The sequence below is a fragment of the Lissotriton helveticus genome, chromosome 6, assembly GCF_964261635.1.
Source record: "Lissotriton helveticus chromosome 6, aLisHel1.1, whole genome shotgun sequence".
NCBI classification, from domain to species: Eukaryota; Metazoa; Chordata; class Amphibia; order Caudata; family Salamandridae; genus Lissotriton; species Lissotriton helveticus.
In genome coordinates, this window is record NC_136067.1 from 292,844,829 (window position 1) to 292,872,676 (window position 27,848).

The 27,848-nt window shown below is 49.0% G+C and overlaps 1 protein-coding gene across 3 annotated transcripts in view; it reads left to right on the plus strand.

Annotated features, from left to right (window-relative positions):
* PUM2 (pumilio RNA binding family member 2) overlaps positions 1 to 27,848 on the plus strand; it is an 893,995-nt gene that overhangs the window by 330,145 nt on the left and 536,002 nt on the right. For all 3 annotated transcript variants that reach the window (XM_078647736.1, XM_078647737.1, XM_078647738.1), the window contains one exon: positions 18,651 to 19,016. In XM_078647736.1, the coding sequence (XP_078503862.1) occupies positions 18,651 to 19,016 (366 nt within the window). The remainder of the gene's footprint in view (positions 1 to 18,650; positions 19,017 to 27,848) is intronic.

A 27,848-nucleotide genomic window follows, 5' to 3' on the forward strand; every position in this document is an offset into this window, starting at 1 on the left:
TTAAAGTGAGTGCCAAACAAGTATGACCTCAACTTTTTCAGGGCCCACACTGGCTCCAGCACCCACACTTTCTGTCCAGTCTTGTACACAGTCAGGACAGCCTTCTGGTCATGCCAAGCTTTTTGGAGTTCTTGGCTGGCCTCAAGGTTTTTAGATGCCTTCTCCATGTATTCAGCCATCCTGGAGTGGAGACCAAGTACATAGTCCACTATGTTGGTTGCTGGCTTTTTGAGAGGTCTCTCCCATCCTTCCTTCACCAAACACAGGGGTCCTCTTACAGGATGCCCATACAGAAGTTCAAAAGGGCTGTAGCCAACCCCCTTCTGTGGGACCTCTCTGTAAGCAAACAAGAGGCAGGGTATCAGGACATCCCATCTACGCCTGAGCTTTTCAGGTAGTCCATGAATCATCCCTTTGAGGGTCCTGTTGAATCTTTCAACAAGCCCATTGCACTGTGGGTGATAGGGTGTGGTGAACTTGTAGTTGACACCACATTCCTTCCACATTGCAGTCATATATCCTGACATGAAGTTTGCACCTCTGTCAGAAACAACCTCCTTAGGGAAGCCCACTCTGGAGAACACTCCAACTAGGGCTCTTGCCACTACAGGTGCTGTAGTGGTCCTAAGTGGAATAGCTTCAGGATACCTGGTGGCATGGTCCACCACCACCAGTATAAACTTGTGCCCTGATGCTGTCTGGGGTTCCATTGGACCAACAATGTCAATCCCCACTCTTTCAAAGGGAACCCCCACCACAGGTAGTGGTATGAGGGGGGGCCTTTGTTGTGCCACCTGACTTGCACCAGGCTTGGGGTCTCTTGACTCAGAGTACAGGAGTCCATCTTCCCAGTATACCCTGTGGGCACCTGTGGCGTTCCCTGCAGCCTCAGCAGCAGCCTGCTGTCTGAGGGGTTCAAGGGAAGGGCAGTCTAACTGTGCCTTCCCCAGGTCTTCTCTGGAGGGTCCCCCTGAGCCCAGAAACTGAACTTGATCAAGTTCAAGCTCTTTAGGCTCAGTTTCCCTCAGCTCTCTCAGATCAGCCTCCTCAGAGACTTGATCCTCAACCTGGGGCAAGGGGGAAGGCAATGCCTTAACCCTACTGCTCTTCTTCTTGGAAGGTGTCTGGTCCATTGTTCCAGGATCCAGCACCTGTTCAGTGGGGCATCTTCTGGCCTGTGACCTAGTCACAGCAAGCACATGTGCTGGCAAGCCTAACATTTCCATGTGAGTCCTCTGCTCCACTTCTGACCATAGTGATGACTCCAAATCATTGCCCAACAAACAATCCACTGGGAGGTCTGAACTAACCACAACTTTCTTTTGGCCACTCATCCCTCCCCAGGAGAAAGCAACAATCGCCATACTATGACTGGTAGTGACGTTGCTGGCATTGGTCACCAGGAAATCTGTACCTGGCATGATCTGTCCAGGGTCCACAAAGTTAGGTGTCACCATGGTGACACTGGCACAAGTGTCCCTATAGGCCTGAGCCATTTTGCCATTTATCAAAGGTGTCTGCCTGTATTTGCCCAAAGTATTGGGACTGACATCAGGGGACATATCCATATCCCCTGTACAGACAAGGACAGCCTGAGTGAGTGTGCCAACTAAGTTGTCAGACCCCTCAGTTCCCAAGGTTAACCCAACTATTCCCTTGGGAGATGCACTACCACTACTGACTGTACTAGGGGCTGCAGTTGCCTTAGGGGCTGTAGTGGTAGGAGTTTGCCCTCCTCTTTTGGTGCACTCACTAAACCAGTGAGACTTACTTTTACAGTACTGGCACCACCTTTTTGACTGGCCTTCTTGAGTCTTCTTTTTCTGCTGTAAAGCCTGACCCCCACCCTCTTTGGTTTGTTGGGGACCTGTTGAAGACTTCTGGTCATTTTGTTCACTCTTGTTACTACCCTTCTGGTCTGCTTTCTTCTGACCACCCTGGTTCTGAGTCTGGTTCTGCTTGACCCTTGTTCTGACCCATCTGTCTGCCTTCTTTCCCAATTCTTGGGGAGAGGTCAGATCTGAGTCCACAAGGTGCTGATGCAACAACTGGTTCTGACAGTTATTTAAAATCTGCTCTCTCATGATCAGATTGTACAACCCTGTATAATCAGTAACCTTACTGCCCAGCAACCAGCCTTCCAAAGCCTTAGTGGCACAATCCACAAAGTCAGACCAATCCTGAGACTGAATTTTCTGGGTATCCCTGAACAGCAACCTGTACTGCTCAGTGGTTAAGCCAAACCCATCAACCAGTGTATTTTTCAGGACTTGGTAATTGTTAGCATCCTCAACTCTAGTAGTGAGGAGCTTATCTCTACCTTTGCCTTCAAAGGAGAGCCACAGTATAGCTGCCCACTGACTTTGGGGGATGCACTGGACAGTGCAGGCCCTCTTCAAAGCAGCCATCCACTTGTGGACGTCATCCCCTTGCTTAAAGGGGGGCACTATCTTTCTCAGGTGTTTAGTATCTAAACCCCTTTCTTTATCTCTTGGGAGATTGTGCCACCAGTGGGGACTACCCCACTCATCTGCTGCTCTCTAGCAAAGGCAAGCTTCTCTTTGGCCAGGGCAAGTTCTTCCCTTTCAATCCTCAGATTAGCCTGTCTCATCCTTGCTTCATGCTCTATTCTCTGAGGGGAAGTCAATCTCCTCTGGGGAGAATTCCTTCTCCTCTGAGAAGAGGCATTAGAGTGCAGAGATCTATTGGAGTCCCTAGAATGAGATCTATCTCTTCTAACTCCAAGGTTAGGCCTCATTAGGGTCAGCACTGGGGGTCCCCCAGCTCCTTCCCTAAATAGGTCTAAGTTGGCCCTAGTAAGTCTGCTGACTAACTCAGACCTCTTGTCTGCCTCATCCCCAGAGAGTTCCTCTTGATCCTCCTCCTCAACTGCATTTTCAGTGTCAAGGAGGTCTGGATCACCACTGGTACCCTCTAGGGCTGGCATATTCCCATCTAGCTGAGAAATTTTTCTCGCATCATATGTCTCTAAGAGACCTATTAGAAAGGGAATGGTGGGGTTAGACCCCTGGTTCGAGGCATGTGGGCTGCTAAATTCATATCTTATGCATAGATCGCCGCCTAGTGTTGGGTCCGGATGATTGCACATTGTTGTCCTGGAAGAGTCTTCGAAGTATCACGAGATAGGTGGCTCCTCCCCTGGACTACAGTGCGCATGGGCATCGACTCCATCCCCAGATTGTTTTTTTCCGCCATTGGGTTCGGATGTGGTTTCGACGTCTCCGTGTCGGAACCGATAAACTTTCATCTTAAGGCCAAAAGGCCTTCGTTACCTGCGTCGGTATTGTTTGCGTACGGTCTCGTGCGTCGTCCGACTCTCTGAGCCGGAAATCTACGGAGTCGAGTAACTCCTCGGACATCGAGGCCCTCTCGTCGCAGCAAGACCGGCGACCTTAACATGGAGCGGAGCCCGTTCAAGTTCTGCCCCGTCTGTGGATCCAAATATCCACACATCGATGTGCATCCGGTCTGTAATAAATGCCTGTCGCCGGACCACAACGAAGAAAACTGCATGGCCTGCTCTAAGTTCAGGTCCAAGAAGACGCTCAAGCTTCGGCGCGCGGTGCGCCTTGAGGCCCAGCGAGCGACACCGGCACCCGACAACATATTCGACGACCCCGAGGAGGAAGTGTTAGACCTGGCACCTTGGCGTGAGTTTCCCTTCCACTTTTTGCTGTTGTGCCTCAAATGTTTTTGCTGGTGTCCGCTACTCAGGGCACTGCGCCACGGCCAACCCGTGCCACAGTGCAAGTGCTCCCTACTGTAAAATGTATATGTGATTGATATACCTGATTGGTTCATTGGATTTACTGTCAGTCCCCAGTAAAGTGCACCAGGAGGGCCAGGGCTTGTGAATACCAATACTGCTAGTGGGCCTGCAGCGCTGGTTGCGCCACCCACAGAAGCAGCCTTAAAATGTGTCTAGGGTCTGCCATTGCAGAACCTGCGTGCAGTCTGGTACTGTCATGCTGGCTGGGGAAGTGCACACACTTGCCAGCCCCTAAACCTTCCCTTAACTTCATATTAGTCACCCCTATGGTAGGCCTGAGGGCAGGGTGCATTGTAAGTATAAGGTAGGACATGCCCTGATGTGTGTGGCATGTTCTAATAGTGAATTACTGCCAAATTCGTTTTTCACTATTGTAAGGCTACCAGTTCCCTTCTAGGCCAGATGGGCTGCTGGAATTATTACACTCTATAATCCCAGCAGGCTCAGGGAACATGGTAGAAATTAATGTTTAGTATGCCTGAACTCAGAATAATAAAATACTTCTTTTAGTTAAGTTTATTTTAATATCCTGTGTTTGCAAATGCTACTTTTAGAAAGCTAGCATTTGCTTGTCTAACCATTTCAGCCCGCCACTGCTTTTGTGTGTATCTGACTGTCTGAGTTGTGTGAGTGACAGGGCTGGGAGTTGACAGGTTGTGAATAGCAGGATGACACCTTAGTGGGTGGTGGGAGTTTCCCCTGAATGATGCATCAGGCTGTGCTCTGCCCCCACAATGCTGGCTCCGCCCTCTTGGGGAGCGACTGATGACTCAGCCTGCACCTGGCCCAGGAAGGACCGAAGCTTGTCAACAAAGTGCTCAGGCTGCCCCTGTCCCCACAATGCCGGCTCCGCCCCCCTGGGGAGCGGCTGATGTGCCTGCCCTCACACTGAATGCAGAAGCAGAAGTACCCACCACAAGTGCTCAGGAGCTGAGAGCAGTTATGCAGAGGCCCCCCTGGCCAGTGAGAACAAAAGAAACTGTGTATAAAAGTAGGAGCCCTGCTCCTTGTAAATCAGAATCCTGTTTTACCACAAAGAACCTCTGCCCGAATAGAAGGAGAAGAAGACGCTGGAAGGACTGGCCTGCTGCTTGCCTTGCTGAGGAAGGAGAGGAGAAGACTTTGCTAAAAGACTTTGCTGACTTGTGCTTGAAACTTTTCTCCAAGGGCTTGATTGAGCTTGCCCCCTGAACTGAACCCCAGGACCAGTGGGTTCTCCTGTGCTTTGGCTCGTCCCCTGCCTGAGGCCGAGTATTTCCTCCCGCCGGAGGTGAAGTCTGCCCCCTCTAGCCCCCTCCTAGGGCCGTGGTACTCGGGAGCCAGCCTGCCCTCTTGCCCTTGAGAGCCTCGCTCCACCCGGAGTCGCTCTCTGCCCCAGGGCTAAGGCCGGCCGCTCCTCTACCCCTGCCTGCTTCACGGAGCCCTTGAGGAGACTTCAGCCCCTCCCGCCGGAATCCCGGGGACTCGAGCAGCCTGTGCCCGGGCATCTGATTGCACCCGGCTGCCCTGCCTTGCTCTGCCCCCCCAGGAGAGGCCGCACCGCACTGTGAAGGGTGCCTTGCCTCCCGGAGATCCTCCGCTTTGAGAAGGGACCCCTCTGCACTGACAATTCCTGAAAGAAAGCATTCCTGAAGGTGCCTTGGCCCCAGAGGCTCCTCTCACCCCTCCCTGCTCCTCACTGCAGCCGGGAGCCCCCACCTCTGGAAAAGGCCCGGGGCTCCTCTCATCGCCTGCTTGCTGCTCTGCTCCGAGCTCAGCCCCCACCTCTGGAAAAGGCCCAGGGTTTTTCAAGCCCCTCTCTGGTCTCCATTCCAAGCCTGCCGCGAGATGCGTGAGAGTTGGTAGGGGCTGTGTCAGTTTCACCCTTGAAGGCAGGAGAGGCCTGCAAGGCGCTCCGAAGGCCCAGGGAGGGTCCCAAAGCCCCAGAACAGAGAGAGACTATCCTTTGAAAGGAAAGAACACTGAGAGAACTGTGAAATTAGGAGATTTATAACAAAAGCGCCTTAACAGAGAAATCTCCATTTTTGAACTGCAACTAAGGAGAAAAGGAACTATTTTCTTGAAGTGAAACCATTGAAGTATTTTTGAACAAACAACCATTGAAAGCTACAACTGAGAACCTTTGCCTATTTACAACCTGTGGTGCAACAAAAACGTTATTTGGTCTTGTGATAAGTCTGTTGAGTTACATATATATATTTTTACATAAAGAAGCGTATTTTTATATATTTACAGCCTGGTGTCCATTTGTGGGGGGATTGGTATATTTTACTGTGTGTGTGATTACAAATGCTTAACTAACGCCTGAAGATTAGCCTTGGCTGCTCACGCCACGCACCTAGAGGGTGAGCAAGGGTAATTCTAAGGGGTCATCCTTCGCCCTGACTTAGAGGAGAGGGTCCCTGCTTGTCACAAGTGCATACTTGCGCCAACCAGAGACCCCCAATTCTAACAGGAAGGCGATAGCCATCATCTCCAGATTTCGCCACCGTCGACGGAGGTCCAGGCCAATCCAGAGGAATACATCGAAGGACAGGCCCCAGACCTTGAATACGTCGAGGAGGTAGGGGACGATGAAGAAGTTTATGGGGCCGTGGAAGATAGCTCAGAGGAGGAGCTATGCCCCGATGTCTACATTATTTAGGCGCAGGTCACGGGATCGCCACTCAGCCTTACTCACGACCCTGCCCCTCTATCCCCGGCCCCGCCTTCTGGCCCGGCCACGGACACTCAAGCGGAGCCGCCATTGCCCGTATCGAAACCGAAACCTTCGGATTCTACGGCACACAAGATGGCCGACGTCCAGTCGAAACCGAAACCTACGGAATCGACAAAACCTAAAATGGCCGACGTCCTACAAAAAATATCGAAGCCTGCTCCTTCATAGACTCCGTCGCCCTCCGGCCCACAAAAGTCGAAGAAGGCTGTTGAGTCGACAGCGCCGCAGAAGGTGCACAAGGAGCCCTCCTCTAAGAAGGCCGTCCATCAGGCGTCGACCACGGTTGCTCCAGCGCGGACACCTAAACCTCTTGACACGCCTTCGGACGCTGCTACGGCGCCGTCAAGTAAACGCACGACCGACCCAAAGTCGACTAAAAGCCACGACCCAAAGGCCGCTGGCTCAACGCATCGGCACAAGGATGCCGGATCTGCTGCAACGGCGTCGGCGCCAAAGCCTTCAACGGAGCCGCGACACATTGCAGCCGAAGATTCGTCGACGCAAATACCGTCGACATCAAGCGGCTCCGACGCCACCGAACATCGGCCGTCGGTTACAAAACCCTCTACCTCCTTCACAAAGCAGGTTACCGACTCCCTTCAACGTATTCGGGAAAAGACTTTGTCGTCCACGGCTTCCACGCCATCGGCTCCAAAATCAGTGGACACACCTCCGAAGTCCTCAAGCAAGCTTCTTTACACTCTGCCACCAAAGGTGGCCCCAAAGGCCTTTGCAACCACGTCGGTGCCAAAACAGTCGGATCCGTCGACGCCAAAGAGCCTCTCGGATCAATATCACGCCTCAGAGGACCAATCTGAGCATTGCATCGATGCCCAAACAGGGAAATTGACCCTTTATAAGAGGAAAATCACTTCCCAACCACTGGAATCCTATGTTATTCCACTGAAGAAGAAGAGGCCAGCACAGGACATTCCTTCACTTGTTGAGCCTATTCTGCCACCACCAAGAAGGAGTCCATCACCTTCCCCCAACCAATCAGGAGGAGATGATGATGACCAACAGGACCAATACAATTTCCCAGTTGGCAATGACCCTGATGTTCAGCAGGACTCATATGGCGACACTGGGGACCAAGGTGGACATCAGGTGGTACAAGATCCACAAGGCTTTGGGACACGTACTTCTCCAACAGAGGATTCTGCTGCATTTAATGCTTTACTCGAACGGGCAGCAGCAAATCATAATGTGGACATGCATGCTGACCCGGTAGAGGAAGACTTTTTATTTGACACTTTCTCCGTCTCAGAGAGAACAGTTAAAATACTTCCTATGCTTAAAGGTGTCCTTAAACATGCCCCAGAGATCTTTAAGGAACCTACCAGGGCGAGAGTGGTGAACCCACATATCGAGAAAAAATACAGGCCTGCACCTGGAGATCCTGCATATATTCGAGGACAGTTGCCTCTGGACTCGTTGGTGGTCGCCAATGCCCGCAAGAGGGCAAACTCCCAAACCACGGGTGAAGCTCCTCCCCCCGACAAGGAGTCGAAAGTGCTTGAGGCATCGGGCAAGAGGGTGGCGGCGCAGGCTGCCAATGTATGGCGTATTGCAAACACACAGGCACTATTGGCACGATACGATAGGGCGCATTACGACACCCTAGAACAGCTCCTTCAACACCTACCTGATGAGTTTAAGGAAGCAGCCGAAATGCTCATACAAGAGGGAAAGCTTATCTCCAACGCTGCCATAAAGTGTGCACTTGATGTGGCAGATACAGCGGCTAGGGGGATTAACACTAGCGTCATGTTGAGGCGACAAGCTTGGCTTCGCATATCTGGATTTAAGCCTGACATCCAAACTACAATCCTCAACCAGCCCGTCAATCCTGACACACTGTTTGGTCCAGATGTAGACACCACCCTTGAAAAAATTAAAAAGGACAACGAGACTGCTAAGTCCATGGGGGCGCTTCAGTCACAACAATTCAGGGGAAACACTTTTCGTCGCTCAGGAGCACGTGGTGTTACCAGAGGACAATTGGGTCAACAAACACAATACGCGAAGGGTGGTGCACAATCCTAGTACCCCAAGCAGGGTAGAGGGGGTTACAGAGGTAACAGTGCCAAGGGCAGAGGCAGAGGGAACAACAACTCCCGTACCTCTGCCGCCAACAAACAGTGACTCTTTGTCTCTGCCCCCCGACCATACCACACCTGTCGGGGGGAGACTCCAGCAGTTCCTGCCAGTCTGGACGTCCATCACCACGGACAGGTGGGTGAGAAAACTTATCCAGTACGGTTACTGTTTGGAGTTAACATCCACTCCTCCCAACATTCCCCCAAGACACTGTCCTATGTCGGCAGAGCACTTGCACTTATTGCAGCAGGAAGTACTGGTGATGCTGCAAAAAGGCGCAATCGAGCTCGTGCCAGTGGAAGAGGAAGGCACAGGGGTCTATTCCCTGTACTTCCTCATCCCAAAGAAGGACGGATCCCTCAGACCTATTCTGGATCTACGCCCCCTCAACATGTACATACTGTCAGAACACTTTCACATGCTGACACTGCAACAAATCCTTCCCCTGCTCAATCAAGGGGACTTCCTAGCAACCTTGGACCTCAAGGATGCTTATTTCCACATCCCACTCCACCCATCCCACAGAAAATACCTCAGGTTTACCATTCTAAACAGGCACTATCAGTTCAAAGTCCTACCCTTCGGGGTGACTACTGCCCCCAGAGTGTTTACAAAGTGTCTGGCGACAGTGGCGGCGCACCTCAGGAGACAGAACATACATGTCTACCCGTACCTAGACGACTGGCTTGTTCAAGCAAAGTCGGAACAACAGTGCGCCGCGGACATGTCCCACACTATTCAACTCCTTCACAGCCTGGGGTTCTCGCTAAACTACCCGAAGTCGCACCTTCAACCACACCATGTGCGGCAGTATCTGGGCGCGACAATAAACACCCTGACTGCTATGGCTCAGCCAAACCCAGTCAGAATCAACAGCATTCAGTCGCTGTGCCAGGAGTTCAGACCGCAACACTCCCTGCCAGCGAGAGTGTTCATGCAGTTGATAGGCATGATGGCCTCCTGCATCTTCATAGTCCCGCACGCGAGGTTGCACATGCGCCCGCTCCAAGAATGCTTGGCAAATCAGTGGACACAGGCTCGGGGACAGCTAACAGACCTAGTGTTGGTGACCGGTCGGGCATACACCTCTCTGCATTGGTGGAATCCACACAACCTTTGCAAGGGCCGACCGTTCCAAGAGCCAGTGCCACAGATAATCCTAACAACGGACGCATCTCTCCAAGGGTGGGGAGCTCATGTGCTCCACTACACTGTGCAGGGACTGTGGTCCACCCAGCAGCAGAAGTTGCACATCAACTACCTGGAATTGATGGCAATCTTCATGGCGATGAAATCCTTCAAAGTACATTTGTGCAACAAAGTCGTGTTGATCCGGACGGACAACATGACCGCCATGTACTACATCCAAAAGCAGGGAGGCACACACTCTCCACAGCTGTCTCATCTAGCTCAGAGCATGTGGAAGTGGGCCATTCAGAGGAACATTTTCCTCATGGCGGAACACCTCCCGGGCAAGGACAATCAGATGGCGGATCTGCTCAGCAGATACAGCCATCAAATGCACGAGTGGGAGATACATCCATCAGTACTCCACCCGTACTTCCAGCAGTGGGGTCATCCAGAGATAGACCTGTTTGCCACAAGGGAAAACGCAAAATGCCAAAGCTTTGCCGCCAGGTTCCCTCACCCGGAATCGCAAGGGAATGCGATATGGATGAACTGGTCAGGCAAATTTGCGTACGCTTTTCCCCCAGCGCCTCTCATTCCGCTGGTGGCAAGAAAGCTAAAGCAACACTCGATGACTCTCATCCTGGTTGCTCCAACATGGGCACGCCAACCATGGTACACCACGTTTCTAGAACTTTCCGTGGTACCGCATCAAAGGCTGCATCTCGCATCCCGGCTCTTGACGCAGAACCATGGCGACATTCAGCATCCAGATCCGCGACAGCTCAATCTGGCGATCTGGCTCCTGAAGTCTTAGAATTTGGCTACCTAAACCTGCCTCCAGAATGCATGGACATCATCCGGGAGGCACGAAAGCCCACTACCCGAGCTTGCTATGCAGCTAAATGGAAGCGGTTTGTCATGTACTGTACAGACAACAATATCAACCCGCTAGATGCATCCATTCCTAACATCATCTGCTATTTGTTACATCTTTACAAATGCAATCTAGCGTACGCTTCCATTCGGATACATTTATCCGCCATAGCGGCTTATCTCCAGGATAGGCAACACCTCTCTGTTTTCAGGGTGCCTGCCATTAAAGTCTTCCTAGAAGGACTGAAGCGAGTCATTCCTCCAAGAACACCACCAGCTCCAGTGTGGAACCTCAATGTGGTCCTCACTAGGCTGATGGGCCCACCTTTTGAGCCACTGCACTCCAGCGAGATTCAGTTTCTCACATGGAAAGTGGCTTTTCTCATTGCTATCACATCGCTCAGACGTGTAAGTGAGCTGCAGGCGCTCACAATCCAAGAGCCATTCATACAGATACATTCCAACAGGGTGGTGCTCCGCACTAACCCCAAATTCCTTCCTAAAGTGGTGTCACAGTTTCATATCAACCAAACTATTGACCTGCCTGCATTCTTCCAAAACCCACAAACGGTAGCAGAAAGAATGCTTCATACATTAGACGTTAGGAGGGCGCTAATGTACTACATTGACAGAACACAACACTTTAGAAAGACACAACAACTTTTTGTTGCCTTCTCAGCACAGCACAAAGGCAACCCATTTTCCAAAGCAGGAATAGCCAGATGGATTGTTAAGTGCATTCAAATCTGTTATCAAAAGGCTAAACATACTTTAACAATACCCCCAAGGGCGCACTCCACACGCAAATTGGGGGCCTCCATGGCTTTCCTGGGGAACATTCCCTTAGAAGACATTTGTAGAGCAGCCACATGGTCTACACCACACACATTTACCAAACATTACTGTGTAGATGTGCATTCAAAACAGCAAGCAGCTGTAGGACAGGCTGTTCTCAAGACACTTTTTCAAGCTTCTGCAGCTGGCACGGGCAACCGCCGTTAATGGAGGGACTGCTATGTATTCTATGCATAAGATATGAATTTAGCAGCCCACATGCCTCGAACTGAATATGCTACTTACCAGTATGCATCTGTTCTTGGCATGAAGGGCTGCTAACATTCATATCGCCCGCCCTCCTCCCCGGTGCCCGTAGCGGCTGCAGATACCCTCTCTATATTCATCATTAGCATGGACATCCTTTACACTGTTTCACTCCATCTCTGCCACAATGGCTAAAAACAATCTGGGGATGGAGTCGATGCCCATGCGCACTGTAGTCCAGGGGAGGAGCCACCTATCTCGTGATACTTCGAAGACTCTTCCAGGACAACAATGTGCAATCATCCGGACCCAACACTAGGCGGCGATCTATGCATAAGATATGAATGTTAGCAGCCCTACATGCCAAGAACAGATGCATACTGGTAAGTAGCATATTCATTTCAGTTTCCTGGAGGTACACACTTGTCTCATCTCCTGGAAACTGAGAGCTGCATATCTTGATTTGACCTGTGGAGGGTCAACAGCCACAAGGGGAGTCTCAGTAGACTCTCCATGGGTAGACATGCTTTTCTAGTGAGGTGTAAGTGGTGCACTTACCTACACTATTTGTTTACCTACTGATCCCTTGCTAGAGTTGTTGTGTAGGGTGTGCTAGGCCCTAGGAGCTACAACAGCTGGTTCAGTAGAACTCAGAGTATTCTAAGTTAAGTTATATGTACCTTAGTACTTATGTGATCTTTCAAATGATATTCTTAGGATACGTGTGGTAAAACAACAGCAAGCTCAAATCCCAACTGCTGCTCACCAATGTGAGAAGTTGGCCTGATATGCAGTGTATATGCAGTATATACATTTACTGCATCCAATATTGAATAGTCCTAAAAATCTTGCGTTTTCTCTGTTGACTTACGCCTCGTTTTCAAGTTTCTCATTTCGAGTGTGTAGGAAAGACGCCCTCCATTTAAAGCTGGGTATGGTCTGTTCAACCATGACTGAAGTGTGCATTCACAAGCAATAACCAGCTGCGTTTTGTGTTGCAGTTCCGCGGCGTCCAGTGTTTTTTCTGTATAGATCTAGTTGTTTTTCATATATGATGTACTAGTGTGCCTTCTATCTTGTCTGAAGCTTGTCCGGTCTTTGCTTGGACAGCTAGAAGTGCGCTGATAAGGTTTGCCGAGTGACTGACTAATCGAGCAGATTGCCAGACGTTCTGGTTAGCCTACGATTAGTGTGGCTGAACACCTAAGTCTCATGTCTCCATTGCTGTGGTTGTCCACTGTGCTGTTCCTGCTCGGTGTAGCAGAGTTACTGGCAGATGCTTTTCTTGATGTATGTGCATGGACCTAAATTATGGGTTGATAGAGGTCGTAGCTGCGACCCCTAACTTTCTCCACGACCTCTGGCTCAGAAAGGACTGGGCAGTGCCCAGTACAGAAATCAAATACGACATCTTTGAAAAAACATGAAAACGTTGTGTATCCTTAACCCAGTTGTCCCAGACTGAATCTCGAGGCGTGGTACAGGTTGGTGCGTCACATCACTCTTAAAGTTACTGGGTCATGATGCGCACATGCCTGTTTAATGGCATTTGTTCTGCTACAGCTGCCTTTAGTTGGCTGATCTCCCTGCACCCCGTGTTGTGAATGGGATTTTGAAGGCTGCAGAGGCAGGCTCGATTGTGTAATGTGCTGTGACTGGTCGAGAGCAGAAAAGCTTTTATTAAAAGCACACTAAGTGCAAATAACAGTATTCAGGTGTAACATCTAGCAGCTAACTACCATGGCAACATCCCTAATGTGCAATAGGTGCCATGTAAAAGATCCAGGGACTAGCACCACAGGGAATCATGCTCAGTCAACATGCTACCTTTGGCTTCTGTGAGGAGAGTCACTACTTTAATGTCCAGTTTTAAGGGTCACCTCGTATCCGGACTGGAAACCATTCAAGTACTTTCGGCTGTAATTTTGAAGTGCTTCTTGCCTGTTTAATAGTTAATGCACTGGACTGTTTGTAACAAGCGCTATATAAATACAAACCATTTTTTTCTCTTCTATCCGTCTGCTACCCTTCAGAATCCAAATAACTGACTAACCTATCCACCACTTAAAATTGACTTGCATGTTTCACTATACTAACTCAACACTAATCCTTCATGGGTCCCGTAGTAGCGTGCATTTATATAGCGCTTGCTACCCCTGATGGGGTGTTAGAGTGCTTTTTCTGTAAGTAATACAGTACTCCGGAACCCAATAAGGATTAGTGGTGAATTAGTATAGTAAAACATGAAATTAATTAGAGTGGTGGATGCGTTAGTCCGTTATTTGGATTGAGAAGGATAGTGGAGGGATAGGCGGGAAGGATTTAGTTTTCATTTATCTTTTTTGTTTTGGAGCTCATAGCACTAGGAGGAGGCTTGCGATGACTAAAAGGGAGGTGGAGGGGGATGAGTAAAAGGGAGGTGTAGGGGGAGGAGTCAGAAAGGGTTTAGAAAGATTTTTGGGGGGGATCAGAATAGTAAAAAGATGTATGAGATGATGTAAGGCGGGGTGGAGTAGGGAATAGTCTCAAAAGCTGGGAAGATATAGCCTTGAGGTATCCCTGCTTTTGTGAAGTATGGTTTGAATGAGAAATGGGGGGGCATGGATGACATTTGTTCTGTTTTGAAGGTAGGATGTCATTCAATCGAGAGCAGTCCCCTTTATGCCAGCTTTGTAGATGTTTGTATTAGAATGGCATGTTCAACTGTGTCAAAGGCAGCTAGAGATCCAAGGGAAGTAGTTCAGCAACCATGTTCTGATCAACAGTGTTCATAAGGTCATCCCAGATAGCACTGAGAGGAGATCCTGTACCTCTTCCAGTACGGAGTCCTGTTTGGAAGTCTGAAAGTTTAGTATTATCTACAATGAATTGTGGCATCAAGCGGAAAGCTGCTCTTTTTATCAACTTGCCCAGGAAAGGCCCATTTGTAATTGGTCTGTAGTTGTTTTGGTTTAGCAGGTCCAGGTTTGTTTTCTTTATTAAAGGGTGTATGTAGACTTTTGTTTTAGGTCTCCTGGAAATATTTCCGTAATTATGGAATTGCCATGGCATAAACATTATATGCGGATGCTCAAAGTGTAATATGCTATCATTGTTCAGGGGTGTAGTGGCATCGTGATATACTTGAGGCAAGGCCTCTCTCCACACATCAGTAGTAATAAATTCATTACACTGTGCTCATCTGCATATAAATTATATATCAAAGTATAAGCACATAAATTGACTTTGCATTTAACATATGTGAATAGCTTTATAGTTCATTTTTGGCTACAGTGAGCGTGATGAACCAGCTTAGCCCCATTTCTTTTGAAGCATTCTTTTAACATAGTTCTGTAGTCTTATGAAATATGAAAGATTTACTAAATTTGAGTGTGATTTTTTAGGTCTCGCCTGTCGATGCGCATGCGCATCGAGCTTGCGAGCCTATTGCGGCTTAAACAACTTTTAACTAAGAAGCAAGGAATCGTGGCGATTCCTTGCAGCGCCCGTGACTTTTAAGCTCAATGCGCATGTGCATTGAGCTTAAAAGCGCGTGCACAGCCGCAATCGCCGTCAGCCGCATTCCTCCGACACCTTTTGAAGTGAAGCTTAGCTTCACTTCAAAGGCCCGGCTTCTTAACACCCACATGCCGCTCTCCCCGCTCCGCCCCCTCCCCTGCCCGCCTTGTGCATTTCTCCCGACTGACTGTCTGCTCTCTGTGCTATCTTGGGGGTGCCTGATCCCTTTACTCTCCCCCGTAGTCTTGGCCTTTCGTATCTCTCTGCCTCTCGCAGACTTCAAAACTTCTGGCAGATTCTCTGTTTCTTGCTTATTTCCCTCCCCTCAGCCCCCATAGGACTGACAGCAGGAGTTTCGCCGACAGCAGACTGTGCCAGCTTTACAGGGAAGATGTGCTCAGGGTTTAAGCACAGGTTACTTTACTGTAACCCCCTTAACACTTGCAGCAAGGACAGCTTTACTGTAACCCCTCACCCAGACACAGGTACGGTAACTGGGTTTGTTTTTGTAATCCACTCCGGAACCAAATAACTTGTATCTTCTCCCCAGTTTCCAGTTAAAGTTGCAGAAGAGTAAAGCAAAACCACATCCACAAGTATGTCTGCTGTGTGGGACTGGAATGATCGAACCCTTCTTGCCTGCACGTGGACATTGGGTTGTTGAGATGCATTTCTGACATGGGGTGTGTGCACATGCCCCCAGCCGCCTGCCTTGCCTACTCTCCCAGCTGGTGCCGCTCCACCCCCTGCGGCATCAAAGGCTTTCACGGCCGGCCGGCCATGCTTTCAGTTTCACGACCGGCCGGCCGTGTGAAGTGCATTTCAAAGCCCGCTCTCCCTGCTCCGCCCCCTGCTCCGGCCGAGACACATTTCTCCTCCCTCCTCCCCCCTCCCCATGCACCCTCAGTGGGCTGAAGAATTGCCAGAATGCAATATCACAGGCTTAGCTCTTGTTTACGTTGGTAGTTCTCGTGGTGATTGGCTTGTGTGGTAGGTTTAAATAATCTTACCCTTATCGCACACCCATGTCTGGTTTAAAGACTGCGTTGCTTGCAGTTTGCGCCTTTCCCCGTCAGCCCAAGAACAGACGTGCTGCCATACTGACACCCGCCAGGTTGTGCTGGCTTGTATCCGGTCCGGTGCAATCCTTTTATTAATGACCCTTTGGTGGTACTCAGAAGCGTTCGTCCTCAGCCCCTCGTATCTAGTTAATAATCCGCTCTTTGCGAGCTTCTCCTCCGTGTGCTTGTCCTCCCCATTACCACTCGTACCACTCATTCCACTCCTTCGAATTTCTCTTCAACTCTTCTATGCATCCATCTCACTCCTGCCTCCCTGCTGTCTTAGCCTACCACTCCGTCATTCAAAATCTACTCTTAAGGACAGTCTGCTCTACTATTCCGGTAAAGCCTACCTGGACTCACATGTGTGGGTTCTGGTGTTTTTCCCCTCGATATGTTCATTTTCTAAACACAAGCTGTTGCATGCCTTTGTTTAACATTGTTGCTGAGAACATGACCTCGCTCATACGGTTCACGTTTAGGATACTACTTCTGGCTTAAGCACCATCAGGACATAGTATCACCGAGTGTTCGATTTTCTAAACCTCTCCTTGCCCTTTATGTAGATCCTTAATTGTGTTAAAAGCTGCTCGCGTTATGCACAGTCCCGAATAAAATGTTATAAGATACATGCATTAAAAGTTTCAAAATCCCTTAAAGATACATGATAGTTTTGCACAAGTGAAATGTCGGCATTAGGGCTACTAGAATTAGTGGCTTAAATCTATTTTAGTACTGTAGCCGCTGACACTTTAGTCGCTGGCCAGATGGTGGTTGTATTAGACGTTACAAGCAGTTTCTAAATGGGGGTGGGTAAATTCAGTGATGACACCTTCTTTTTGTAGTGGCTGCAGGCCGCCATTGTATACTGTTTTTGTGCTTTTTATACTTCTACAACATGAAGATCGAAAAAAATTACTTTTCTTTACTGCAACAGCCAGGCATATGCTCTTTTGTGTGTAATGGTTGCATCTGCGGGTATTATTTTTAGCCCGTTGTGGAAAACTGATGACTACATATAGACCTCGATAAGACCCTTTCGCGTTTAAAATAGTTTACCATTTGAGTTTGAGGTGCTAATTATTTGCCTAAGATTATTCTCGTCCTATCAAAACATAAAGCACTAGTCCGCAATTTAGAACACGTATATTGTGCAACACTTCAATGAAATTTTTAAAGTAACTATGCTGATTTTCCTGGCTATTGCACATTTTTCCCTCACCCACCCTCAACCCCTCACCCTCAACCCCTCACCCTCACTCACCCTCAACCCCTCCCTCAACCCCTCACCCTCACTCAACCCCTCACTCACCCTCAACACCTCACCCTCAACACCTCACTCACCCTCACTCATCCTCACTCACCCTCAACCCCTCACCCTCACTCACCCTCACTCACCCTCACCCACCCTCAACCCCTCACCCTCACTCACCCTCAACCCCTCACCCTCACTCACCCTCACCCTCACTCACCCTCAACGCCTCACCCTCACTCACCCTCAATGCCTCACCCTCAACCCCTCACCCTCAACCCCTCACCCTCAACCCCTCACCCTCAACCCCTCACCCTCAACCCCTCACCCTCAACCCCTCACCCTCAACCCCTCACCCTCAACCCCTCACCCTCAACCCCTCACCCTCACCCACCCTCACTCACCCTCACCCTCACCCTCACTCACCCTCAACCCCTCATCCTCACTCACCCTCAACGCCTCACCCTCAACCCCTCACCCTCACTCACCCTCACTCTCACTCACCCTCACTCACCCTCAACGCCTCACCCTCACCCTCACTCACCCTCAACACCTCACCCTCACTCACCCTCACTCACCCTCAACACCTCACCCTCACTCACCCTCAACCCCTCAACCCCTCACCCCCTCACCCACTCACCCTCACTCACACTCACTCACCCTCACTCACCCTCACTCACCCTCACTCACCCTCAACCCCTCACCCTCACCCTCACCCTCACTCACCCTCACCCTCACTCACCCTCACTCAGCGCAACAACAGCATCTTCACTAAATATATTTAATAAACTTTAAGCTATTGGCAATATAAAATAAAATCCATTTTATTTACGTATTAATTATTAATTGTTTTTTAAAGCCATTGATTTTTTTTATATCAATACATATAAGTCACATATAAGTCCCGTTAATACAAAAAATGTTGCTTTACAAATGCTAGAGGTGTCACATTTACAAAAATTATAACTATTGGCTTTGTAAATAAGAAAGCTATTAATTTAGCTATTTAGAAAAAACAACACATAAATAAAAAACAAAAAAATAAATAACACCTATAGCTCAAACTTTCCTACTGCGAGACCTATTGCATTTCCAATGCTTGTTTATTTTTTTTGCGATGTTGTCTTGTTCTATTAAAGGGTAAATTTCCCAAAACATCTTGTTAATTAAGAAACTATTTTCCAGCTGCAGCAGCATCTGCCTCCGGAGCAGCAAACAACATTTCAGGAGCCACAAATGGCTTATTTCGACCCCTTGGTACCCAGCAGCAGCAGCAGCAGCAGCAGCAGCAGCAGCAGCAGCAGCAACAGCAGCAGCAGCAGCAGCATCTACATCAGCATCAGCAACAACAGCAGCAGCATCAGCAGCAACAAAATAACCTCCAAACTAGTTCTTTCTATGGGAATAACTCACTGACCAACAACTCCCAGAGTAGTTCCCTTTTCTCTCATGGTTCGGGACACGGTCAACCAGGAAGTGCGTCTCTTGGGTTTGGAAGTGCTAGCTCCTTAGGTGCAGCTATTGGATCTGCACTTGGCGGATTTAACTCTGGTAAGTTTCTGTTTACCTGGCACAGTAGACATCTGAAGCAATGCTTTATAACTTTTAAGCATAATGTTCAGATTCTTTATGGTGTTAATGAGTCTGATTCACTGTGGAAATTTGTGTCATAGACCTCCTTTCATGATTTGTATAGGTTTACAAATGTCTGGTTTTACAAATTTAAGCTTGAATTAGATATTAAAATAAATACAAATCTTAGGGTATGCACTGACTTTGTTTATCAGTAGAATTCAGAATATAAAATGTAGAAAGTGACTGTTAAATAGTTTAGGGGAAGAAGAAATGGTCAAACCGGACACTGATACAATATTGTACGTAATCATTTAAATCTCTGCACCACTAATGATCAAAGTTGGACTCCCTCTGTATCCCCAAGTTATTATCCTTGCCCTGTTAAGACACATTTTCCCTTCCTTACTACACTTCCTTCTCCTCTTGCTGGACCATGATATCGGTGGAGGTCGATATCTGGGAAGAGGAATTTGTGTGTGGGGCAGATATGGGGGTGTTCAAAGGTAGTCATAGCCGAAATGCTAGGTCTGCCATCTCTTCTGGAGACTTTTATGTGGGTCTTGTCTGCCAGTGCCCACTCAATCAAGTCTCTTTTCCATTCCTGACTTATTGGAACCTAGGGATTCAGCTAGTTAATGGCAATCCAATGTTATACCAGTATCACTCTCCCAGTATGTTGTAAAACAGTGTCTCATTTTACCTTTAAATTAACCACTAACAGCTAACACTGTTTAATGGATATTTCGGACCTATTATGGGGAGTAGCCTGTGTGCCCCCCCCCCCACCAATATGTAACTCTATTACCATGCATGACTTGTTCAAGGGTATAAAGTTGGCTTCGATCTCACTGCGCATCAGACGAGCAAATGATGTTTCTTGGTAGATAGCTTTAAGTTTAATGGGGTCAGAAAAGTCCAGTGTAAATATTGAAAGTATGCCCTTGTAAACATTGTGCTGCTTGCGACCTTCCAGACTTGGAAGCATGCTGCCTTCCAATCCGTGTCTGCGTGATTCCAAGACATCCTAGTCTAGTTTTAGAACTATATAGATGCATGTGAGAAAATGCCTCTTGACATGGTTAACCCCCCACTTTGTGCCTGGAAAATTATGTGGTTTTGATTGTAGTGCACAAGGTCTCTGCCAACCAGGTCCCCTGCGCCAGTGCTTCTTCCCTAAAACTTGGCAACTTCAGCCCCCTGTAAGTCCCTAGTAAATGGTACATTTGATACCTAGGGTATGGGACTTGAAGGGGTCCCCTAAGGATCCCTCACCATGGCCATGCCACTGCCACTTGCATTCCTTGGTTCAGTGAAAAATGAGAGTCAACGTGGGACAATGCCTGTGTGCCATGCCAACCAGCACTGCCCAAGGTAGTATACATAAGGCACACCTCTATCAGGCCTACAGCCATAATGCAGCGTGCAGTATGTCACTGGTGTGGGCATACTGCGTTCTCGAGTTTCCCAGGACCATGATGGCTTCTCCGAACCCAGGAGTGGTTGGTACCAAACAAATCCTCTTAATAAACCCACACTGTTGCCAGTGTTGGATTTATTAAACAGCTAATAAAAGGGTATCTCTGCAACCAGAAACAAATCCCCCCTCCCCCCCCCCCCCCGGATGGGCACAGTTTTCGAGAGGAAAGCTACAAAGGCCTGCCACCTTTTGTAATGCTACCCCAGTCTCTTCTGCTAGCAGCCCCTGCCTCAAACCCCCAATTTTGGGCAGAAGAACCGTCGGGCAACTCGGTAAGAATAGGAGGTGTGTGTCCCTTCGCCAATCAATCAGAGGTTTATAAAGCGCACTACTCACCCATGGTGCTGGGGAGTTGGGGGGGGGGGTGCAGCTCCGGGGCAGTCGATGAACCAGGTCTTGAGGTCCTTCCTGAACGTGTGCAGGGTCGGGAGCGTCTAATGTTCACAGGGAGCTCGTTCCAGGTCTTGACTGCGATGTAGGTGAAGGCTCTCCCGCCTGCTCTGTATCTGCGGTTGGGGGGGACCTCTGGCGGAGCGGAGGTTCCTCTTTGGTACGTGGGAGGTGTGAGAAAGTGCCATCTGTTTTGCATGGGTATTCCCCCACTTTTTGCTGAATTGCTGATGTGATTTGACTGATTGTGCCCTGGGCTCCTTTCAACCAGGTGCCCAGGGCCTGTGTTCCTTCCCTAAAACTCTGTTGAAACTAAAACCCAATTGACATCTTTGGCCACCTGTCAGCCCCTAGTAAATGGTACCCTAGGTACCCAGGGCATGGTGACCAGAGAAGGCTCCTAAGGGCTGCAGCACTTTTTTGTGCCACCCTTAGGGGCCCTGTACTCTGACACCCACACACTGCCTTTACAGGCCGAGTGTCTAAGTACAGGACTAAACAGATAGTCAACATGGCACACATCCCTGTGCGCCATGCCCACAAGCTCACTGCCCTGGCATCTATCAGTCACCCCTCTAGCTGGGTGCCCTATGCCAGTAGTGTGGACACAGGTGCATGAACCCTCTGCACCTACAGTACCCAGGGCCATTCCTGGGCACTGTAAGTGCAGTGCTGCCATTAAGAGTATATGGTGCTGGGAGGTCATCATTACGAACTCCACAGCACCATGATGGCTTCAATGAAGACTGAGAAGTTTGATATCAAACTTCTCAGCACATTAAACCGGTACTGATGCCAGGGTGGGATTTAATGTAAAACGCACGACAGAGGGCATCTTAGAGATGCCCCCTGAAACCTAACCAACTCCCAGTGTCCTGACTGTGTGGCTGCTGAGGCTACCACCACCCGACATGTTTCTGGACCCCTGGGTCGAGAGCCTGGCGCTTTCGGGGCCTGAAACAATGCACATCCTGGGACGAGGTGCCAGACCACCCCCTCCCAGGATGGGCAGGGGAAGCTTCAAAGGCATACCGCCTTTGTGAGCTTCTCCAGGCCCCTTGCTGTACTCAGCAACTGGCCCCCACCGGTTCTGACCCCCACTCTGGCAGGAAGAACGGCGGGAAACCCTAAGTGAGGAAAGGTGGTGTGCCAGCCTATGCCAACCCACCCCACCCCTCAGGTGGAAGAGGCGAGGTGAAGCACGACTCCGGGCTCCGGCCATCTTGAAGATGGGGACCCCTGTCAATCACAGCTAGGCTCCAGCCCCCCTCCCACTGGAGAGGAGCAGGCTAGAGGGTGTACCCACCCCAGGGCAGGGATCCATTGGTCCCTACCCTTGCCCTAAATGTAGTATTTAGGGGCAACCTGAACCTTCCTTCCTCAGATCCAGATTGAAACAAAAAGAACAAAAAACAAAAACCTGCCGTGCAGCTGCTAACAAAAGAACAACGCCCACTGACTTGCCCCACAACCCTACAGGCCTGTTGATCCTTGAACCTGCTCAAGCGAAACTACGGCGTCTCCTGCGGACAGCAACCTCGAAAACCCCGGAGGACCTGCCTGCCTTGAACCTTCCAAAAGACTGGGACTCCCACGAGCAGTGGTTCTGCTCAAACAGCAATACCCCTGGTGCCAGCCAGGAACCGCGAATCCAGCACACTCTGCACCCGCCGAGCCTGGCCTGTGCCGGAGTGAACCAAGACCATGAGGACGTCCCCCCGGCAACTGGGACCCGAAGTCCAGTGCCCGAAGACCCGCCTCGACGAACCGGATGACGCCTACAGCCTCACAGGGACCCCTCCAACCGCGACCAGCAGAGGGTAAGATTTCCCGATGCCAAAAGCCACCCCTGCACCCTGCGCCCCACAGCCCCCTCTGCCTTCCTTTCGGGTACCTACCTCTTCTCCAAGATCTCAACTCACCTCTCGAAGTGGTGGTCGCACCTGAAGAATCTCCGTCCCCGAGCCTGCAGCCTTCGTTCACTTTGTAACTTTCCCATTGGATAACATTGAGCGCCCAACTGCTCAAAAGCACCCTGAACCAAGCCGCCCGAGTGCCACTGGATGGGCAACTACTACCCTACTTGCCCTGAGTAAGTGACCAGGAGCTCCGCTCCCACAGCCGCATGGCCTGCTTGCTTGCAGCCACCAACCAAAGGCCCCCTACCCTCCATTTGATTGCATTGGGCCTACTCTCTCTGCACCCGGCTGCCCCTGTGCCACTGAGGGTGTAACAACTGTACCTTTCCGGCCCTGGGAGACACTGGAGTCTATGCCCAGAACCTTAACTCTACCATTCGAGTACTTACCTAAAAGCCGATAACTCACTTTGCTTCCATAGGCTAACATTGACTGGTTTCATTTGGAAATTCTTCTGTGTGGAGTTTCGGAACTTTAAAATATTCACCTAAAATCAGCTGAACAACGAATTCCGACTTACTCACCTGTTATCAGGAGAGACCTCAGTGCTGCATCTTTTAGCCCAGCACAAACCCTGAAGAGTAATTTTAACCGTACTTACCAGTAACCTGATTTTCTTCCATAGGAAACCATTGACTGTTTTTCTGTGAAATTTCTACTGTCGATTCTTGCAAACTACAAACATTCTTTAAAAATCGTACCAACTACTAAAACATAATTGCTTACCTGTTTTAGATAGATGTCCCAGTGCTGAACCTAGGAGGCCAGTACTGGTTTACAAAAGTAACGTGAACATACTTTACCTGCAAATTGAATTTCCTTCCATAGGATAGCATTGGTAATTTTATCTGAAAAAGTTTCTAAGTGTCAACTTTTAAAATACTATAATATTCCTTAAAAATCACTACTGTAACCAAAACGCTTTTACTTAACTGTTTACAGGACGTGTCCCCTGAATCTAGGATCCAGTCTTGTGGTTAGAAAAGTAATCTACAAAGTAACTAATTGTATTTGACTGAAAATTGCCACTGTGCTCAATGTTTCATTGTATTTGAAATTGTGTTGCCGGTTGCAACAAACTAACTATTGGATTCCAAAAGTCTAATGCCTATTTGAAAAGTATTTAGCTAAAGTAACCCATTCTGAGAAAGTATATTTTGATGCTTTTTTGGTTCTAAAATAAAACAACTATACCTTTTTGATATAAAACAATTGGCCTAGAGTTCAGTTCTTAAGTGTGTGAGACCATTTGCTGACCTTAGTGTGTACAACAAATGCATCACACTGTCCTCTGATACTGCCTTACTGCTCGACCAAGCTACCACTTAAGAGTAAGGGTATATCGAACTTTAGCCTCTGCCAAACCTCTGGGACTGGGGACTCTATACACACTGGAATATTGTGTTTACAGGTAAGTTACTTTTGAGATAACTTTTCTTACACAGTGTAGTATACTTGGATACTACACTAGGACATCTCCTTCAAACAAAGTAAAATCATTTTTGTTAATCAGTACAATTTTAAAGAATTTCTTTAGGTTTTCAAGCTCCACACTTAAAAACTTTTCCAAGAAAAACAGTCAATGTTATCCTATGGAGAAAAATGTGGTTATCGGTTTTGAGGTAAATATTTGGTAGTAGGAGTTGAGGTTCTTGGGGTAGACTCATTGGTCCCCCAGGGTCAGTGATGCACTCTTGTTAGACCCTCAGCGGCACTAGAGCGGCCGGGTGCAAAGTGTTGAGGCCCAATGTTATCTAATGGGGAAAAGGGGCCTCTGGTTGGTGGCTGCTGACGAGCAGGCCACTTTGCTGTTGGAGCAAAGCTCCTTAACTTTAGCTCAGGGCAAATGGGGAAACAAGCCAGCACAAAATTTAGACTCTCAGCGGTGCTGGTGCGACCGGGTGCAGAGTGCTGTTTTGGCATCGGGTGCCCTGTTGTTTTCAATGGGGATTTTCGGTTTTGGTTTCCAGCTGCAGGCTCGGTCTAGGAAGACTTCCGGGAGGAACCAACAGCTAGCCTGGTAAGTTGTAGGGGACGTATTCTTTTCTCCAGGACGCAGGGCGGCAGAATGCAGGGCTGTCTTTTGAGGTCGGATTTCACTTTACCGGGCCACTCGCGATCGGGGATCTCTGTGCAGAGGCTGCAGGCGACGTCTGGGAGTCCTGGAGGGGTCAACCCACGGTGGACTCGCGGTGGGCAACTTGAACTCGGGCCGTAGGTGACTGGTGCAGTGGTAGTTCCAGGCATTGTGTTTCTTTATCCTTCGCAGGCTCAGAGTCTGTTTTCGGAGTTTCTTTCGAACGGGGCTGCTGTTCACAGAAGATCGGTCTTTGTTGAAGGCAGTCAGTCCTCCCATGGGTTCTGGAGGTCACGGACTCCAGGATAAGACGATTTTTGGTGCAGGATCTCTGGAAACTGCAGACGGGCCGGTAGGGCTGGGGCAAAGTCAGTTGTTGTCTGCAGTCTCCTCTGCTGGGTGTCTTCTTTCGTCCTTTTTCTTCTTGTGTTGCAGGAATCTAGTTTCGTGGTTCAGGGCTGCTGTAAGAACGTGGCTCTGTATATTCTGCACCAAAGTAAGGTTCAGGGTGCACAGAGTCCACAGTCCCCAGAGGTTTGGCAGAGGTTAAAGTTAGATATAACCTTACTCTCTAAAGTGGTAGCTTGGTCGAGCAGTAAGGCAGTATCAGAGGACAGTGTAAAGCATTTGTTGTACACACTGAGCCAGCACATGGTCTTACACACTCAAGAACTGAACTCTAGGCCAATTGTTTTGTATATAAAAAATATATTGTTTTATTTTAGAACCACAACTAGGTATAAAAATACTTTCTCAGAATGAGATGCTACAGTTGAATACTTTCAAATAGCAATAGACTTTTCAATGCAATAGATAGTTGTTACAATATGCAACACAAGTTAAACACAAAATAACATTGAGCTCAACTGGAATTTTTAAGTAAATGCAATATCAATTACTTTGCGTAGGTTTTTCTTGGTGCTGGATTCTGGATTCAGCCCTGGTGCATCAATTGTAAACAGTTGACAGAAATAATTTTTGTTACACAGGCGATTTTTAAGGAATATTTGTATGTTTCAAAAATCGACATTTAGAAGAATTTCTGGCAAAAAAACAGGCAATATTATCCTATGGAAGGAAATCAGGTTATCGGAAAGTCACAGTTGTAATTACTCTTCTGTAGTAGGTGATCTCTGTGTATAGTCCTAATCTGTGAATAGTCCCTCCCATGTGCGTGGACCCCAGAGCAATCCAAATAGTCTCTTATGTTGTCCTCTTCTTCAGTCCTGCATAGACACTTAAGAGAAAATCAAAGACAAATAATGCAGCCTGACATTAACAAGCCTACATTGGCCAGCACTTCATCCTGAAGTGAAAAGGGATAGCCAAATAATATCGAAATTTACACATTTTACAGAATTTCACACAGAGAAACCCTTCACAAAAATCCTTTGTCATGATAGAGAGGAAGGGATGGACAGACAAGCCCCATAGGCTGACATTATGTGTCTGGCAAAGGGATATCGTGCATTTAAGGAACCCTCCAGAGACCCTCGGTATCCCATGAGGCACAGCCAAAGGCAAGTTACTTTCAGTTCTTTTTTCCGGCTCCTGCTACCAGGACACTGGATCATTGAGCTCTACCTTTATTTGTATAACTTCAATTTTTTTAACTTTTTGTAGAGTTTGTGTTTCACTCGACGCCCGGGGCCTTTCTCTTCCATTTGCTGTCTTTTTTGAGCAGCTAAGCCACTTTTTTCTTGTCAAAATGCCAGTTTTATTTGACAAGTTCCCTGAGTGTGGATGAAGAAGGCCAAGTCAGACTCCCACAGAGTATGCATACTCTGTCTTCCATCTACTCATGTTCTCGACTCCTGTGTCATCTGCAAGTCATTCTCCAGGAGGACCCTGCGTTACTGGGAGAAGATTCGTCTTCAAGACCTGGAGCAGAGAAGACATCAGGATGCAGGTGGGACCTCTGGGCATGGAGGGAATCTATCTGCTTCCACTTCCTGTGATTCGGCCTCTGGGGGCTCCCCAGTCACAAGGTGGCCCAGAAACTACATCGGTCGCGGTCGACGTCGATGGCTTCGACGTCGAAAGGTATGACGATTATATGCACCCCGTCAACCCAGGGCTCTGTGTCTAAACGACGTTGCTGCTCTGCATCGAAGGGAAGGACATCAAGACCTCGGACGAGGTAGATGTGGAGGACTTCGCAGACGACGTCAACACATAGTCTTCGATCTGAGTCCCAAAGGCATCGGCGCTCACCGTCGAGGCGACACCACCGTTCGCCGTCAACGTCGACTCGCTGGTCGGCGTCGAGAAGGAGATTCTCGCCGTCGAGGAGTAAGTCGACGTCGGGAGAAAGTCGACGTCGCGCAGGAAGTAGACGTCGAGGAGAAAGTCGATGTTGGGGAAGATAGACGTCAAGCAGGAAGTCGACGGCTAGGAGAAGGTCGCCTTCCAGGAGCACGTCACGCTCGGTGGTCAGCATTTCTACATCTGACAGCTCTAGGTCGGAACGACGCAGGTGGTCTCCGTCAGGGGATACGGCATCCAGGGCGCCGTCCTTGAGGCCTCCCCATAAGAGGAGAAGAGTGCTTCGTTCAACGGACTCTGAGAACTCCAGGACCTATTCACCTACTAGGTCTCCGGGGACGACCAGCCTTTGGTCCCTCATCTGTCGCCTCCACGGCCTTGGACTCCGACTCCTTCTCCCCCACCTCTGGCTCCGCCCAGACCACCGCTGCCTCGGCCAACGATGCCTGTGATTCCGCCTGTGCCCAGAAGATCTCGCTCAAGACCGAAACATCGCTCTCGTAGGCACAGGTCTTCCACCAGGTCTCGACATCGTCGCCACAGTGAGAGATCACGCTCAAGATACACTAGGGACATGGATCCCTCTAGTGGTGGAAGATATTCGCCGACCTTGTCGTACTCTCCTCCTACGAGGGTATCTCCTGTTGATGACATAGCCACCTTTCACGATGTGCTACTGA